The 14,889-nt window shown below is 44.5% G+C and overlaps 1 protein-coding gene across 1 annotated transcript in view; it reads right to left on the bottom strand.

Moving 5' to 3' along the window:
* Window positions 1-14,889, bottom strand: part of KIF26B (kinesin family member 26B) — a 311,723-nt gene that overhangs the window by 14,646 nt on the left and 282,188 nt on the right. The window contains exons 11-12 of the mRNA XM_026102604.2: window positions 14,362-14,524; window positions 9,835-13,270 (exon numbers count right to left, since the gene is read on the bottom strand). Of these exons, the coding sequence (XP_025958389.2) occupies window positions 9,835-13,270; window positions 14,362-14,524 (3,599 nt within the window). The remainder of the gene's footprint in view (window positions 1-9,834; window positions 13,271-14,361; window positions 14,525-14,889) is intronic.

Below are 14,889 nucleotides of genomic sequence, written 5' to 3'. Positions count from 1 at the left end.
ACCATATGCAAACACATGTAAAACAATATGCTGTTTGCTAAATGTCTTCTGCATCCATCTTGAAGGGTATGTTTTTCACTTAGCTTGAAGTTATCCACACTCCAAATAATCCCTCTTAAGTTAGCCTAGCTTGAGCATGAGCAACCACACTATGAAATAGCGCTGAAAATGCACAGAATACAAGATCTATCTTAGCAACTGATGAGCAGTGCTACCTTGAGCTATAGGTTAAGCCCTGCCAAAGACTGGCCAATTTAAAATTAAGATAAAAGGAGTAACACAGCATTGAAGATGCGTAGTGTAAGAGCAGAGATGACTGAAGAGTAGCACTGAAGCTACAACATACTTCAGCAAAGACAAGCCCAGAGAAGCCGTCATCCTTAAGGTATTAGAAACACAGACCAAGCTAGCGAAGTCTGCAAAGGTAACTTTAAGGATACGAACAGACTCACTGAACTCAGCAAAATTGCCCAACTGCATAAAGATGTGTGCTCATAAAAGTATGTGTTGACCACGGCAGAAACCCTAAGAGGTCTGGTTTTGCTTAAGTACTGTATATTTTGGAACATTTGCTTTAGATTGTTTTCCAAGGATGCATTCCAGTCTGAGCATCTTTTCTGTGAAAAAGGTAAAGGACAGAGCATAAATGCAAAATCTCCATGAAAAGAAGCACGATGCATATGTCTTCAAAACAAGATGCATCTGAGTGAAATGCAGAGCAACTGCTATCCTAGGAATTTCAAAGTGTTGCAAATAGAAAATGAAACTGTAACTTGATATATCGTAATTTCAGAAGTTTATAGTGTGCGCTCAAAGGCTCCAGGATACAGGGCCCAAGCTATTCTCCACTGCACTGAGTCTTACGGGAAATACAGTTGCCTTCGTGTACAGAACTTACTGTTCAGCATTTTGTTGTTTCCAGTAGACAGTCCATCTAAACTGAAGGTGATTACAAAAACCAACTCTAGCTAAGTAGAACAGAACCCCTAATCTCACACCGTTTCTCCTGTGGCTTCATTTCCAAGGAAGACTTTCCTTGCAGTAGCAATAGCTTCAGCCTCTCCTGTAGCTTCAGACTGTTTGCTTACTAGCAAAGATGATTGGTCCTGTTCCCCCTGCTGCTCCTCAGTGTCTCACAACTGGGCTTCTGCTTTGGTGGAGTTGAAGATTCCCCACTAACTTCCCTGCTCACTCCTGTTTTCTAGGGGATCTGCCCTCATGGTCAATTGTCCACGACGGGATCAGCTCCTCCCCGTTCCTTTGACCTCCTTCCTTCGAGTTTACTCTACAGTGCCCTTTCCCCAGCACAAAGCACATAGCTATTCACTCCTCCTTGGATATTTGTGCTACTTGCACAATGCTAAGTTCCCCTCCCAATTTTTCAAGGCATTCTCAGTGCTTTCAAGTGGAAGGCCTCTGAAGGTCTAAAGACTTCTTCAAAAGTACTCAGGGTGCCCATCTTGAGGTCAGTACTCCAAACACCAAAGAGTCCAAGCGTTTATTGCCAGAACATCTAAACGGTGTTCACGCATCCTGGCAACTCAGATTACTCAGGAAGGAACATGTTGCACCTGAACACCTGGCATAGGAAACCGTGACAGGATACATCATTCAAAAGAAAACCTTCTATGTCCACCTTACTGTAAAATATTTCAGGCCATATTCTGTGTTGACTTACATGCAATCCTGCCTTTATGAATCAATAAGCAGTACATGGGCATTTGAGGCTAGAAATAACTGCTTGCTGTATGTAGGAATAAAGCGACCCTTGTTTACAATCTTCTGGCCATGCCTATAAAAGATATGTTGCTTCTATACTGGTATAAACTCAGGGAACTCTGAGCATCTGGAGGTACTGCCCACTTGTGATTTTTTTCTACCTACCCTGTCGCTTTCCTAACCATGCTTCCTGAATTACTGCCTTGTTTTAAAAGGAGCTTTTCAGGGCAGTTTAGAGCCAGTGAATAAGCCTGCTGAAACCAGATCAGGAAGCAGCCCTTCTGCAGTGTGGCAGCTTGACAAGCAATCTAGGAGAAGCTCCAGGGAAGATGCACATAGCAGGCACTGACTTTTCAGCACCTGCAATCCCTAGCAAAAATGGACCAGAGTCTCTTCTAAATATTTATCTCACTTTTGGCTGAATTTTGGTTTAATGGGTATTTGTCAGTTTTGTGGTGTTATTCTGTAAGGAGCTGTTTGCTGTTACCACAATGCTGCAATAAATAGATGCACCCTTGACTAATATATGCCAGTAAAGGAAGAGGTTGGAGGGTGCAGGGGGCTCTGCAGCGAGAGCATTAGCTCCCGACAGGATGGTGGTAGAGGCATTCCAGTGAGCTAACTCTGCACCAGCATAGGGACCAGGTTTTATTTACACCCAGCCTAATGGTGTGCAACTCAATCATGCATGTTACATGGAGCCTTCACTGTGCACAATAGCCTGCTGCCATTTCCTCTATTAAATCATTCCTATGTTCATGTGGCTGAAAGCTCAGTGCTGGCATGCAGTAGTCAAGCGTGTAAAAAATGATTACTCTGATCCCTTTTAACACTGATTTGCTGCATGAAATGGCCTGGCTTTGACCTGGGAAAATCAATGCTGTTGTTTTAATGAACAAAAAAAAAATTGTAGCTGAAGCCCACACTTCTCCCTCTGCTCCTCACAGGCTGTCCAGCCAGCAGTCACATGCATAGAGGGATCATGCAAACAGCATTTTTCTCTATAATTCTGAACATCCTTAGTCATAGCAAAGGTACAATGCAGGATATCAATTAGTATCTCTGTTGCTACCAGTATCACTTGCAAGCAAGTTAAAGTATAAAGGTTGGAGATGCCCTACGGCTTTGTGATACAAAGAACAATTTTCAGTTCCCTACACTCTGCCTTATGCTGTCTTCACATGAACCAAATTCCTTTACACTTGAATTCAACAGGAAGAGCTCAGGCTCTTTTTGTTGGTGCTTTGTTTCATCATTATCATTTCGGCCACGTTTCAAAATGTGATGCTGTGTAGTACTGGTTAGAGTCGGACTCTCATAATTTACGACCCATGGATCCAGCCTCTGGCTTTTTCTATTGTTTTCAAATGCAGGGCTAAGTGCTCTAAGAGAGCAAATGTGTTTGAATATGGAGTTTTCAGGGCTTTTCAGGAACCTCTAAATCTCTACCTTTAAGGCCATTCCACCAGTGAAACACCAGTGAAACCTAGAGCACAGTGGCAAGACAGGAAAGGGACTCTAATTGTAGACAACTATTGTCATGTCTTAACAGTCTGTCTTTTTATGGAGGTGTTTAAAATCATGTAGCAGTCTGCTCTACTTTGGTGGTGAAACTCAGCACTGAGGAAGAGCCGCAAGGAGTCACAAAACTTTACTTCAAAAGCCATAAAATGCTGCAGCAAGAAACTCTAATTATAGTCAGACAGGTTCTCTGTGAAAAGATTTAAGCTTGCACCCGCGTGCGCACACACACACACACACATAGACACATACACACACACATGCACACGCAAAAGTCATATCCAGGACTGGAAGGGGCAGCATCCCACAAATGCTGGTAAAGTACAACTGCAGCTCAGGGCACAGATTTAGAGCCCAGGCAGTCAGCATTTTGAAACCATGACTTTCTTCCAGCTTGTACGAGTTTGTATGAGACTTGTTCAGAAGATATGGCCTTACGTCTCTTAGATTTTTGTTTTCTAGTGCTCACTGATATTCAACATTGAGGAAGGCTGAACTGCCTGAGTCCTTGGTCTCTCCCGCTGTGAGCCAGCCCGGCGCATGCCACGGGCAGCAGCAATCACTGCTGTGTTAGGCCTGCTGCCACGTGCTTGCCGCTTCCCCCAAACCCATTCGGGCCGCCAAGTGCAGCCCCGAGTGTTTCACCCTGCCGGCCCCGGCACAGGCCTGGTGCAAAGCTCCAGGCTCAGACTTAGTTTCAGAAAACCTCAGTTAGAGGAAATCAGAAATCAAAACACACACACTGCTTGGGCGAGCACCATCCCATCGTGGCAGTGTTGCAAGCAATGATTAGTCAAGACGACACCGTAGCCCCTAAATCTAACCACACGTAATACAGGCAGGGGACTCTCTTATGCACCAAATCCTATTCCTAAAAGGACTAAGGAAGAAAAAAGCCTCAGCAAGAGCTCTGTGGTTTCTGAGGAAAGCCTCACCTTGTTACAAATTGTCTCAGAGACCCTTCCACTCTGCTGGGCCCATGGGGAGTCCCTGCACAGGCTCCGACAGTTATAAAACATTACAGGGGCAGGAACCAATAACCAGCGTATGTAGGAGGTGGGGGGAAAAGGCAGAAACAAAGCATTCAGGCACACTACATGGGAACGCAAACAGTGCCTGGCTTTACTGGGCAAACGTGATTAGAGTCTGGTCTCTTGTCTTGTTCTCGGCTCGCAGCTGACAGGATCCTGCACCTGGAACTAGCAGTAAAGCCGCACCTCTGAAATCATTCAGTCAAATTTGGCACAGAATTAATTTAATTAATTCCCATGTACACCCATACTAAACTGAGGAAAAATGCTACCAAACAGAGCAGAGGAGCAGTAAACTGATATGTAACACTTCTCATCTAAGGATCCCGCTGTTTTTTCTTTTTTCACAACACCATTATCTAGTTTTATGAGCTGGTAACCAGGGAACACAGAAATTACATGAGTTGCCCAAGGTGATACAGCAAGCCGGCAGCACAACTGAGAACACAACGTAGATCTTGCAAGTCCTAATCTGCCACCCTGCCTGCATCTCATACCTGTTGTGTTCCCAGAATACCAACAGGGCTTTGTTTAAATGGAGTTAAGCCTGAATGCTTTTCCCGATCACATAAAAGAGTATGTATAATAAAAGTTTGCTTGTCATTGACTTTCCACGGAGCAGCGCTAGGCCATTGCACTTGAAATCTCTGAGGTATTAAAAAATAATACATAATCAATGCTAGTGATTACTGTACAAACTGTGCCCTAACACTGCAGAGTCATGTTCAAGCCAGTACTGCCTACCTGACAGAGAGGAGACTAGACTCAGAGCCAGGCAAATGTTTGAGATGCTGATTCCTTCTTACAGGGAAAAGACCGATGGTGTGAGCAAAGAAAGCAGAGTAGGCATGCTTGCATGGATGCTGGGGGCAGAGGCTGGGCTGGAGAGCCTGCTGCCAACAGAGAGTAGCAGACAAAGCCCCTCTGCCTCACTGCCAGGCAAGGGCAAGGGCAAGGGCAAGGGCAAGGGCAAGGGCAAGGGCAAGGGCAAGGGCAAGAGTGGAGGTCAGCTGAGGCTGAGGCTGGGAGTCAAGGGTGTCTGCCATTTAATCCTGGATCTGGCTATCACTTGATTATAGGCTTTGAGCAAGTCAGTAAAGCCCTCTGCCTTGATTTCTCCACCTGTAAAATGGGGTCTATAATACTACTCACACCACGCGGTGGATTAAAGAGCAGCTGTACAAAGCTTTGAAATGTACAGCTGTAGATCAGGGCTAAATAGCTCTGTTTCTGCCATAAGCAGTCACTCTGGGACAATATATGCTGACATGATGTTATAGGACCAATGTTAAATGCTAGAAAGACTGGAATATTTATTAAACTGATAGGTTAGCTGCAGGGAGAAGGCTTATGGGGTTCATGATGTAAACACATGATTTTTCAGTAGGTAGCAGAATGTAAGGGGAAAATAATTTTCCTGATTTTTTTTAATTTTGTACACAGAATACTGAGCTGTCTGTGGAGTGCACATGCATCCATGTAGAGCCCAAAATTCAACCCAAGGCTAACACTGATGAATATGAATTCGCTTTATCTTTCAAAAGCTGTCAATGCAGGTCAGATGCTTAGTGTATGACGAGTGCAGAAGCACCTACATGTACAAATAATGCACTTAAGAGCACTGAAAGACAAGATCTTAATCTCAAGCAAAAAATTATGTCTCTCCAATGTGTCAGAACTTCAGAAGTAATTGTGAAATCTGACAGGGCTGCTGGTGATTCTCTTAAAGACTCTTTATAGCTTCTCTTAAAGGGGCCTTGGGCTGATTCATGTTGATTGTGTCTGACAGCTAGCATTTCTGTTAATAATAATCATAAATAAAGTGGACAAGGTTGCCTGACCTGAAATGAGCGTATCTATAGTGCCATATCCATTACAGCACAGTGGATCTGTGACCACAAATCAGGAAAGGTCCAATGCCCTTGACACCCCATATTAAAATAATATCCATCTTTTAAGAGCTCAGAACCTTTATATGGTTTGTTTTTCATTAAAAACCATTCCTTAGGAGAGATCATTCAGTCTAGAACGAACCTACAGAAAGAAAGTATTGCAGAACATGAAACATACCAAACCATAACATTTTTCTATTTATTATGCAGTAAAAATATGTTTGTGAACAACTGCATCCTCCCTCATATCTCAGCTTCTCCTTCATGTTATCCTGCATTGAAGTCATAATCCTGGTTTTATGCCATCATAAATCTGCTGACATGTGAAAAATTATACTATTATCAAACACATCAAAACAGAATTATGATTTCACTGCTGCAAGCCCAAATGCAAACAGGAGCTGGGTTATAAGAAAGTGAAGGCTTATTAATTCCTGGGCAGTGGTTTGATGCTAAAGATATGGAAGGCAGTAAAGAGAGTTTTTTAAATTCATGTGAAATCCCTGGTATACTTATATATGAATGCATATAAGACTCATTCATAGCAATACAGGAATTACTTGCAGAAAAGATATAAAGAACCACTCACAAAAGTAAAATATTAAAAATAACACACACTCTCTCTCCATACCTATGTCAGGTGACAGGCTGAGTTAAGAGATAAGTGTTGCAAAATTTCTCAAGGGAAGTCAACATGCCAGGCTATGCTGAGGCTACCTGAGCAGGCGACTCCCAGGGACACAGGTCCATCACGAAAAACCTGCCACCCCAGAGAGTCAAATCCAGCAGCTCTCACATATCTGCAACACTGCTAACGAGGGAATGAGGAACTAAGCCACGCAAGAAATTAGAATAATGCAGCCAGTTTGGCAGCCAAAAGCCAGAGAAAACAGTGGCTGAAAATGACCTGGTTTGGTGAAAAAGACATGGAGTTCATGTCAGATTTTACATAGCAGTAAAAAGATGACAAAGCTTGGACTCCGCATTTTCCTTGCTAAGGAAAGCATCCTACCTGCCTCATCACTCTCTACCTTCATGTACCAGCCCGGCACAGCAACCCAGTGTCAGTACTACGTCAGAGAGGATCAAAGGCTGTTTAGCTCAAGGGAAAACCTCTTCTCTCCACCTTTGTCCTCCAGACTGTTGTAAAAGTGATCAGAAACCTGAGTCGCCAACAGCCTTCTCTTCACACCTCCCTTTTTCACAGGCACTGACACAATATTCAGGCCTACGGAGGGACTATGAAAGGCCAAAGTTTGCAAGCCAAAATAAAACCCTGGTATAAAGAACAATATACAGATTTGAAGCTCTTCTGTAAGTATGATGCAAAGACAGTATTCTCCTCACACATATCCTGTCTAGGCCCCAATGTGGTATCAAAGCAGAGAGAAGTAAGATGAAACAACTAGTTTTATAAGCATCAGAACAAATGAATCCCGATCTCCTATTGATTTGGGTTTGTGGCTGATGGACTTTGAAGTCTAAAGAACATGCAGGCTCTGACTGAAGCTTTTCTTATAGTTCAGGTATTTTTTTAAGTGTCTCCCCTGTGGGGAGGGGGTTCTCTAGTGTCTAATAAGTACAGTAAATAAGTAATTAGTAAAGTAAAAAATAAGAGATAAGTAGATCTATATTGCAGTTTTCCTCTCTGTTCTCTTTGCTGCACAGCTCCCTTTTTTCACAGAACTTGTTAAAATTTTCCATCTATTTCTGGATGAAATTTTGTTGAAATTGGCCAGCTACTTCAGAAGTACTTGGAAGAAGCACAGACTGTCACAAGAGAGCAGGGTTGACTAAGCTTTTTTCCTAAGCCAAATATAAGGAAAGTGACCCTTACAGAGCCACTTTTCTACTGCAGATGAACATCTCTCAACGACTGTTACTGGATGCCTTAATCTTCTCACTACTAAGTCAGTCAGAAAGCAAGAGACCTAAGTTTCATTATGGAATCCAAAAAAAGTAAATGTCCCATGGGCAAAGCCCATCATATGGGCAGCTTCCCCACAAGATCAGGTATGTACTGGTGGTATACTCCCAGAAATACAATCTGTGTGGTCAGCTTTGGTTTCCTTTTCCACAACACACAAAATCATCCTTCTTTTTCTTGCCAGTCACCATTAAAAAGTTTAGATTTGAAGGGAGCTATTTGAGGAGCAAATCCTCAAAAAGAGGAATATAAATTTATTACCAAGTACACTGAAGGAATAGAAGAGTTTTTCTCGTAGGAGGCAAGTGACAGAAGGATTATTTTGTCATTTGGTCTGTGCTTGCACTATGTAGAGTGATCACTTCCCGATGTATCCTGAGCAGGTACAATCAGCCATGCACTTATGGATGTGCCCATCGGCCTGGGAATGAATTTAACCGGTACCTTTTGCAGTCACATCTGTGCTGCACATATTCTTCTTGCTACCACAATTAAGAGCATAGAGAAATGGACAGTTAAGGCATCACTCAGTTAGTTCACTGCATACGAATCCAAAAGGTAAGTATTCCAGCAAGTGGGAGTGGCTGGTGAATTTGGAGCTGGAGCTCCTAATGGACAGCTGCAGCTACTGTAGGATAAGTAGCCACTGTTATTTCAAATGCCTGTACTGTACATGCCAGTACTGTTCCCAGTAAGCATTTTATTTGAAAGGAGGTTAGGCAGAACATACATATTATGAATTGCTGCAGGCTGGGAAACCTGCCCCCAGGAAAAAAGTGAGGGGACTAGCTGTCAGGAGTTCCTTGTCCCTGCCCTACAAACCTATGAAACAGTAATGTTCTGGTGGGAAGATGTACCAGCTGCAACTGCCTGGACTCCAGACACAGCCCAGGAGGCCTTTGCTATCTGACAGAAAGTCCTGATCATAGTGTGAAGGCTACTGGAGATTATATAGGAATAAAGATGAATTGTTTCTGTGATTGCTACAAGGCTCTCAGATTTGCAAATACGTCAATGCAGTAGTTCCCTTATTTACATTATCATTAATATAAATTGTTATTAATAAATTACTGGGAAAGGTAGGATCCATAACTCAAAAGTTAAAAGACAGGAATCAAAGAGGCAGGAATGTCATGTTGCAAGAGGCATGGGCGTAACTTTGCTGGATCTTCCAATGTGGGTAGTGAGAAGGAACTGAATGGTGGTTTCAGCTGCCTGGCATCTTTGCACCTTTGGGCATCCAGAGAGCACAAGGAGCAAAGGTGAGCTCAGAAGAGATACTGCCATTCAGAAAGACTCTGATCTTGTGTTGAGGAAATACATGCACACCTGAGGGGAATCTGTGCCCACAGTGCTTAGTAATAACAATTACAGTTCACTACCTCACAAAAGCATCTTTCTGGAATTAAATCAGAAGAATATTTGTATAAATAAATACCTGAAAGTAGCTGTCATTGCCAACATTAACCACATTTATGGATTAATTCTTCTGTTAATGTGAAATAAACCTAAGTGCAATGGTTCAAGCAGAGACTCCACTGCAAAGACAATGCAAACTCATATAGGATCAGTGCATGCTGTGGACAAATCGAAGAAACTCAGCGCCTAGGACACTTACCCTGGCCTCACGTCTCTGCTACTAGATACAGTTCACACTGAATTAGCTCTTTAGGGATTGCCTCCCACCCAGGAAGTAGTTAGCCCCTTTGATGTATATTCCTCTTCCATACCACCACAGGCTTACCTGCATTTGATCGCTTCTTTGGATTTTTGAGACTTCGGCACCTCCCACTAGCAGAGCTGCTATTCTCACTCATAGAATCCTGTGCTGAAGAAGCACTCCCTGTTGCTTCACTGTCTCTCATCATGCTCTCGTAGCCACTGCTTCCCCCGCTGTGGTAGAAAAGGGCTGTTTTCCCCATGGCTGGGGGCAGCTCTCCACTCAGGACGCTGCTGTTATCACTTCCATGACCACTGCTACAGCGGTGAGGTTTCCGAGGAGGGGTGATCTTGCTGTAAGGCGAAGGCAGCATGTGAACAGCTGGTTTCTCCTCTCCATGAAAGCCCCCATGCTCCTCTGCCTCGGAGTTTCCATGCAGCTGTAAACCTCTAGCACTTGTGCTCCCTTGGAGTAGTTCTGAAATCCGTCCATTGACAGCTCGAAGAGGCAATTTGGAAGCAAGACTGGAGCCTCGGTTTCTGCTGAGGGACTGTGTTGACCAGGACATGTTCTTCCCACTTGGAGGCAAACTGGAACTCTGCCCTACGGACTGAGGCAGAGACTTGGTGGAAAAGCTGAGTGTTTTGGTGGCAGAGGCAGACAGGCTTCGGGCTTTGGGACTTGCCAACAGGAGCTTGCTGACTGCAGAGATCTTAGACTGGCTGGCTTTTGGGGAGGCACCTGCAGACTGAGAGAGGCCTGAGTTGGTTGGTGAGGACATGACACTGCGGCTGAGGCTCCTTCCAGCCCTAGGCATGGTGGTGTCTTTGCCAGGGCTCATTTTGGAGCTCACAGAGGACAGGCTTTCTGCTCTTTCCAGTGACAAACACTCATAGTGGCTTCCTGTGGACCTCCCAAGGGAGTTGGTCCTGCTGGCAAGCTGCTCAAGTTTGGCACTAAATAACTTGCTGCTGCTGTTGTTGTTGCTACTGCTGTCAATGCCAGAGCCCTTCTGTTTGCCATTCAGCTCATCAGGAAAGCTCGCCAGGAAAGACACGGGCTGGCTGGAGGGACTGCTCGTGGTGCTGCTGGCAGCGCTGTGCTGGGGGCTGGCTCTGTTCTTCTGATCCAAGCTTGACTTTCTCACCGGAGGCAGAGGAGGGGTCCCTTTGGGACGAGTGAGGACACAGTGTTTGGGAGATGCCATTTTTTTGTCTAGGCTTGCCTTAGAAAACTGGGGTAGGGCAGGAGAGCTGATGCCACTGTCAGTGGCAGTAGAAAGGAGAACAACTTCAGGCTCCTCTGGCTTGCTTGCCTTTGGGAGCCCTTGAGGGAGACTGCTGTTCTTCAAGCTGTCAGTGGAATGAACAGGACTTTGGGTTGCAGAGCCTGAAGCTGCCATCTCACACCCATCCACAATCCTCTTCAGACTGTCAGATCCTGGGGAGATAGAAGTGTCACCACTGCTGCTCCTACTAAACCTATCTGCTGAGATCTGTTTTGTGCTGTGCTCAGGCTTGGCTGAAACTGTGGCTGTGTCAGGCTTTGGCCCATCACCACTCCCAGAGCTGTCCTTTTTTATATCATCTTCTCTCTTTAGCCAAGGGTCTTCAAATTTGATATCCTTTTTAGCACTGGATTCTTTCCCTTCGTGGGGATGAGAAACTTTTGGGTCTGTAGCTACTGCCGATACAGCGTCATCAGTGTCTTGTACTTTAAAGGGATTAACAGCAATACATGGATAAACGGTAATGTTTGTCTTCATTGGGATGTAGCCTTCACAGCTGCTGAGGCTTGCAGTGTTTTTGATTGTGACAGTCGTTTTCCCTAGAGCTGATATTTTACAGCCTTTGATGGGTGACACTTTGCCAAAAGCTTCCTCCCCCATTTCTGACAATATGAGCATGTTGTCAGTCACTGGCTTCTGTTTGTCATTTACACAAATCATGCTAGCACTTTGTATGGTGCTTGCAAACTCAGAGACAGGGGGCTCTGCCATTGCTTCCCCATGACCATAGCATGCCTGGGCTATGAAACTGTGGCACGACTGTTCACCATCGCTCCCTGTGCTCATTTCACTCAACCACGAGCTGATGGATGAGCGCCTGCTGCCATCATCCTGGGATTTGTCATCCAGTCCCAGTTTTGGAAGTGGAAGGAACTGTGTGATGCTGACCTCAGACACAGGAGCTGCACTGGAGTAACATTCAAGGTCTTCACTGATGCTGCTGATAATACTGACTGGCCTAGACCCAGAGGCCAAAGCCTGCACAGAGCAGTCACTGTTAAAACTGATGATACTGGTTGGGCGCCCATTGTCAAGGACCCCACTAATGGTTAGTTCTTCTACAAGGGTGAACACCAGCTCATCCTCTCCATTCAGCTCTAACGGCTGCTGCACAGTCACCATGGTGGTGCTTAAAATCTCCTTTTTGGATTCTGGCGAAATGTTTTGTTGCTGATCTTCATCAAGAATGGTCTCTTCAAATCCCCCACTGCTGGAGGACACTGACTTCTTCATGATTTGTGGGCTCATTCCTACAGGAGGGGTCCGGATTTCTGGCTGCAATAAGGATTCATTAGACCTCACCCCGGTATCCTTACTCAAGGGAGCTGGTGGGGGAGTGGGGCTGGGCAGAACTCCTTTCTGTGTATAGACCTTGCATCTCTGGGAAGGAGAAGTTGGTGGCTTGTACTCAGATGTTTTGGAGAGGCTTGCAATGCCAAGCCGGGGTGAACCCATTGGCCTAGGTTTGCCTTCCACAAAGCCACAGGTATTGAGACCTTCTCTGCTGCTCTGCAAGCTTGTGCTGTGTGCTAACTGGGAAGAGCTAAGCTCTTTACTAGAGCTGCCTGTTACACTCCTGGGAGAAGAAGGAGTTGAAATGTTAGTGAGAGCTCCAGAAGAAACAGGGGAGTGATTTCTCTTAGTTTTGCTGGGTGTTGCATTTATATTTTCCTTGGCTTCTCTCTCAGGATGCTGACATTCTGGCATGGTATCTTCCTTATCTGACTCTGGTAAGTGGCTAAGCTCTGCCAGTTGGCTTGAGACAGAGCACTTAGACATCTGGTCTGAGCTAAACTGAGCAGGCATCTCTTCAAAGGGAAATTTGTCAGTCTCTTCACTGCCATCTATGCAATCCAGCCTCTCCTGGAGCTCTGCAAAGGTGTTGCACTTCAGGCAGTCTCTTTCAGATGTGCTGGGCCCTGATTCACAAACTTCCTCTAATTTGCCCTCATTTTTGGTCTTCTGTAGTGCAGGAACTATGGGAACAAAGTCAGGGGGACCCTCATTATCTGTCAGTTCCTTATCAGAAAGGGCAGTGCCATTGGGGCCAACATAAATCACTGTGTCACAGGACTGTTCACTGCTGGATGAATAATCAGGATCCTTTGACAGATGCAAAATAGGGAAGTCTGGGTCAACAGTGTTTCTAGAGTGGAAGGGCCTCAGTTGAGTTGGCCTCCGCATCCTGCCTTCCTCACAAGAGCTCTCTCCTCCAGAAGAACTGGATGTGTACTGCAATATGTGAGAGAGACAGAGACCATGACATTTCAGCATTTCAAATGGCACCTTGCATGAGGCACATGTGCAAGAGTCACAGTTATATCTGAAGTTTCTTACCCACAGTCTTACAGAAAACACATAACAGCATTCAAAATACAAACCAATGCTCCAGCCCTTAGTGTCCCACTCTAAGAGTCATAAGACTTCTAAAAGAAGTACTGAATAAATGGATTAGGATCTGTCCCTTAACGAGCCTGAAAAAAGAAATCAGACATCTGTCGAAAGTGTTGCTGATTTTTCGCACGCGCATGTGTGAAGAGGAACAAGAAAACTTATACATAAATAAGGCAGAGAAAATAAAGACAGTCTCCTTTTAGTCATGCTACCAGTAAGTGGAATTGTATTTATGCATATAGTTCTCTGTGGACACATTGCTGTGATGCTGTGTAGACTGAACCCCTTCACTTGTCTCTATCAAAAGTTTTTGTCAATCCACAGGCCAACAATTTGAACTGAGCACATAAAAATTCACTAGTTGTACCAGTTTATAACATATGCTACACAGAAGGAACCAGGACTCTACAAATGTAGAGCCCACCACTAGCTACTTTTTGGAAAATCTATCGCCTATATGTATATGCAGTGGGAATAACAGGGGCAACAGTGCCAGCAATGGACACACTGCTTTGCATTTATTTTGCTCCTGCTGTCTCTGGGAAACAGAGAGAATCTAATTCTTCGTTAATCCCAATTTCCTTTAACTCTAAGGCAGTTTCATTCCTTCCTATTTCATCAGCACTAAGAATATAACTGAAAATAAATGCTCTCTGACAGCCATATCACTAAATGAGGCCAGCTTGCAAACCTGATACAACAGATACGTCTGAACTCACTCCTCTGTATCTGAAGCGGAAGCTTTTACCTCCTTAGTCTCTGCTATGTGCTCTGAGCCACTCGCCTAGGACAGGATACATATGATCCATTCACTTTGAAATTATGACTATTGATTTTGTTATATGCTGCTCTACCTCATTAAAGATCTTTCAGAGTCCTTCTCCCTCCCTCCTCCACCATTACAAGAAGGGACTTATAAACTGTCTTACCTTAGTTTTCTTTTTCTTCATCCTGAGGACCCTTGATGCAATCTGGATGGTAGACAGCGTCTCAGCATAGTTCCCTGCGGCGGCTGAAATGTGAGCTATCATTGTGGTGCGGCAGTTCATATTCCCCAAGGACTCCCGAAGCAACATGGTGAGCTTGCTGTCTCTGCAAAATAAAATGAATTAAGGCTACATTAGTGAGCAAGGTTTCACTTTGACCATTGAGATATGACTTGGATCACAGCAAGATTTTTTTCTCCTCTTTTTAATGGCATCCTAATTGGTTTCGTTCCTCAGGTTTGCATGTTGTGTCTGCAGCTGAGCAAGCTGAAAGACCCTGGCTTAAAATTTAAACTTCTTTTCTTTTCCCAGGTCCCCCTCTCTGTCTTCTTCTAGGCTCACTCCTTCAGCACTGCTACCACTGCGAATACAGATGCACAGACCAGCATTTGAGACTAACTGTTAAGGAACACTGCATCAATCAGCAAACTGCTGCCCTTTTTCTTTCTAGTCAAAGTAAACAGTATACAA

This window comes from Dromaius novaehollandiae, chromosome 3 (assembly GCF_036370855.1).
Source record: "Dromaius novaehollandiae isolate bDroNov1 chromosome 3, bDroNov1.hap1, whole genome shotgun sequence".
Lineage (NCBI taxonomy): Eukaryota > Metazoa > Chordata > Aves > Casuariiformes > Dromaiidae > Dromaius > Dromaius novaehollandiae.
This window is presented reverse-complemented; position numbering and strand designations above follow the sequence as displayed.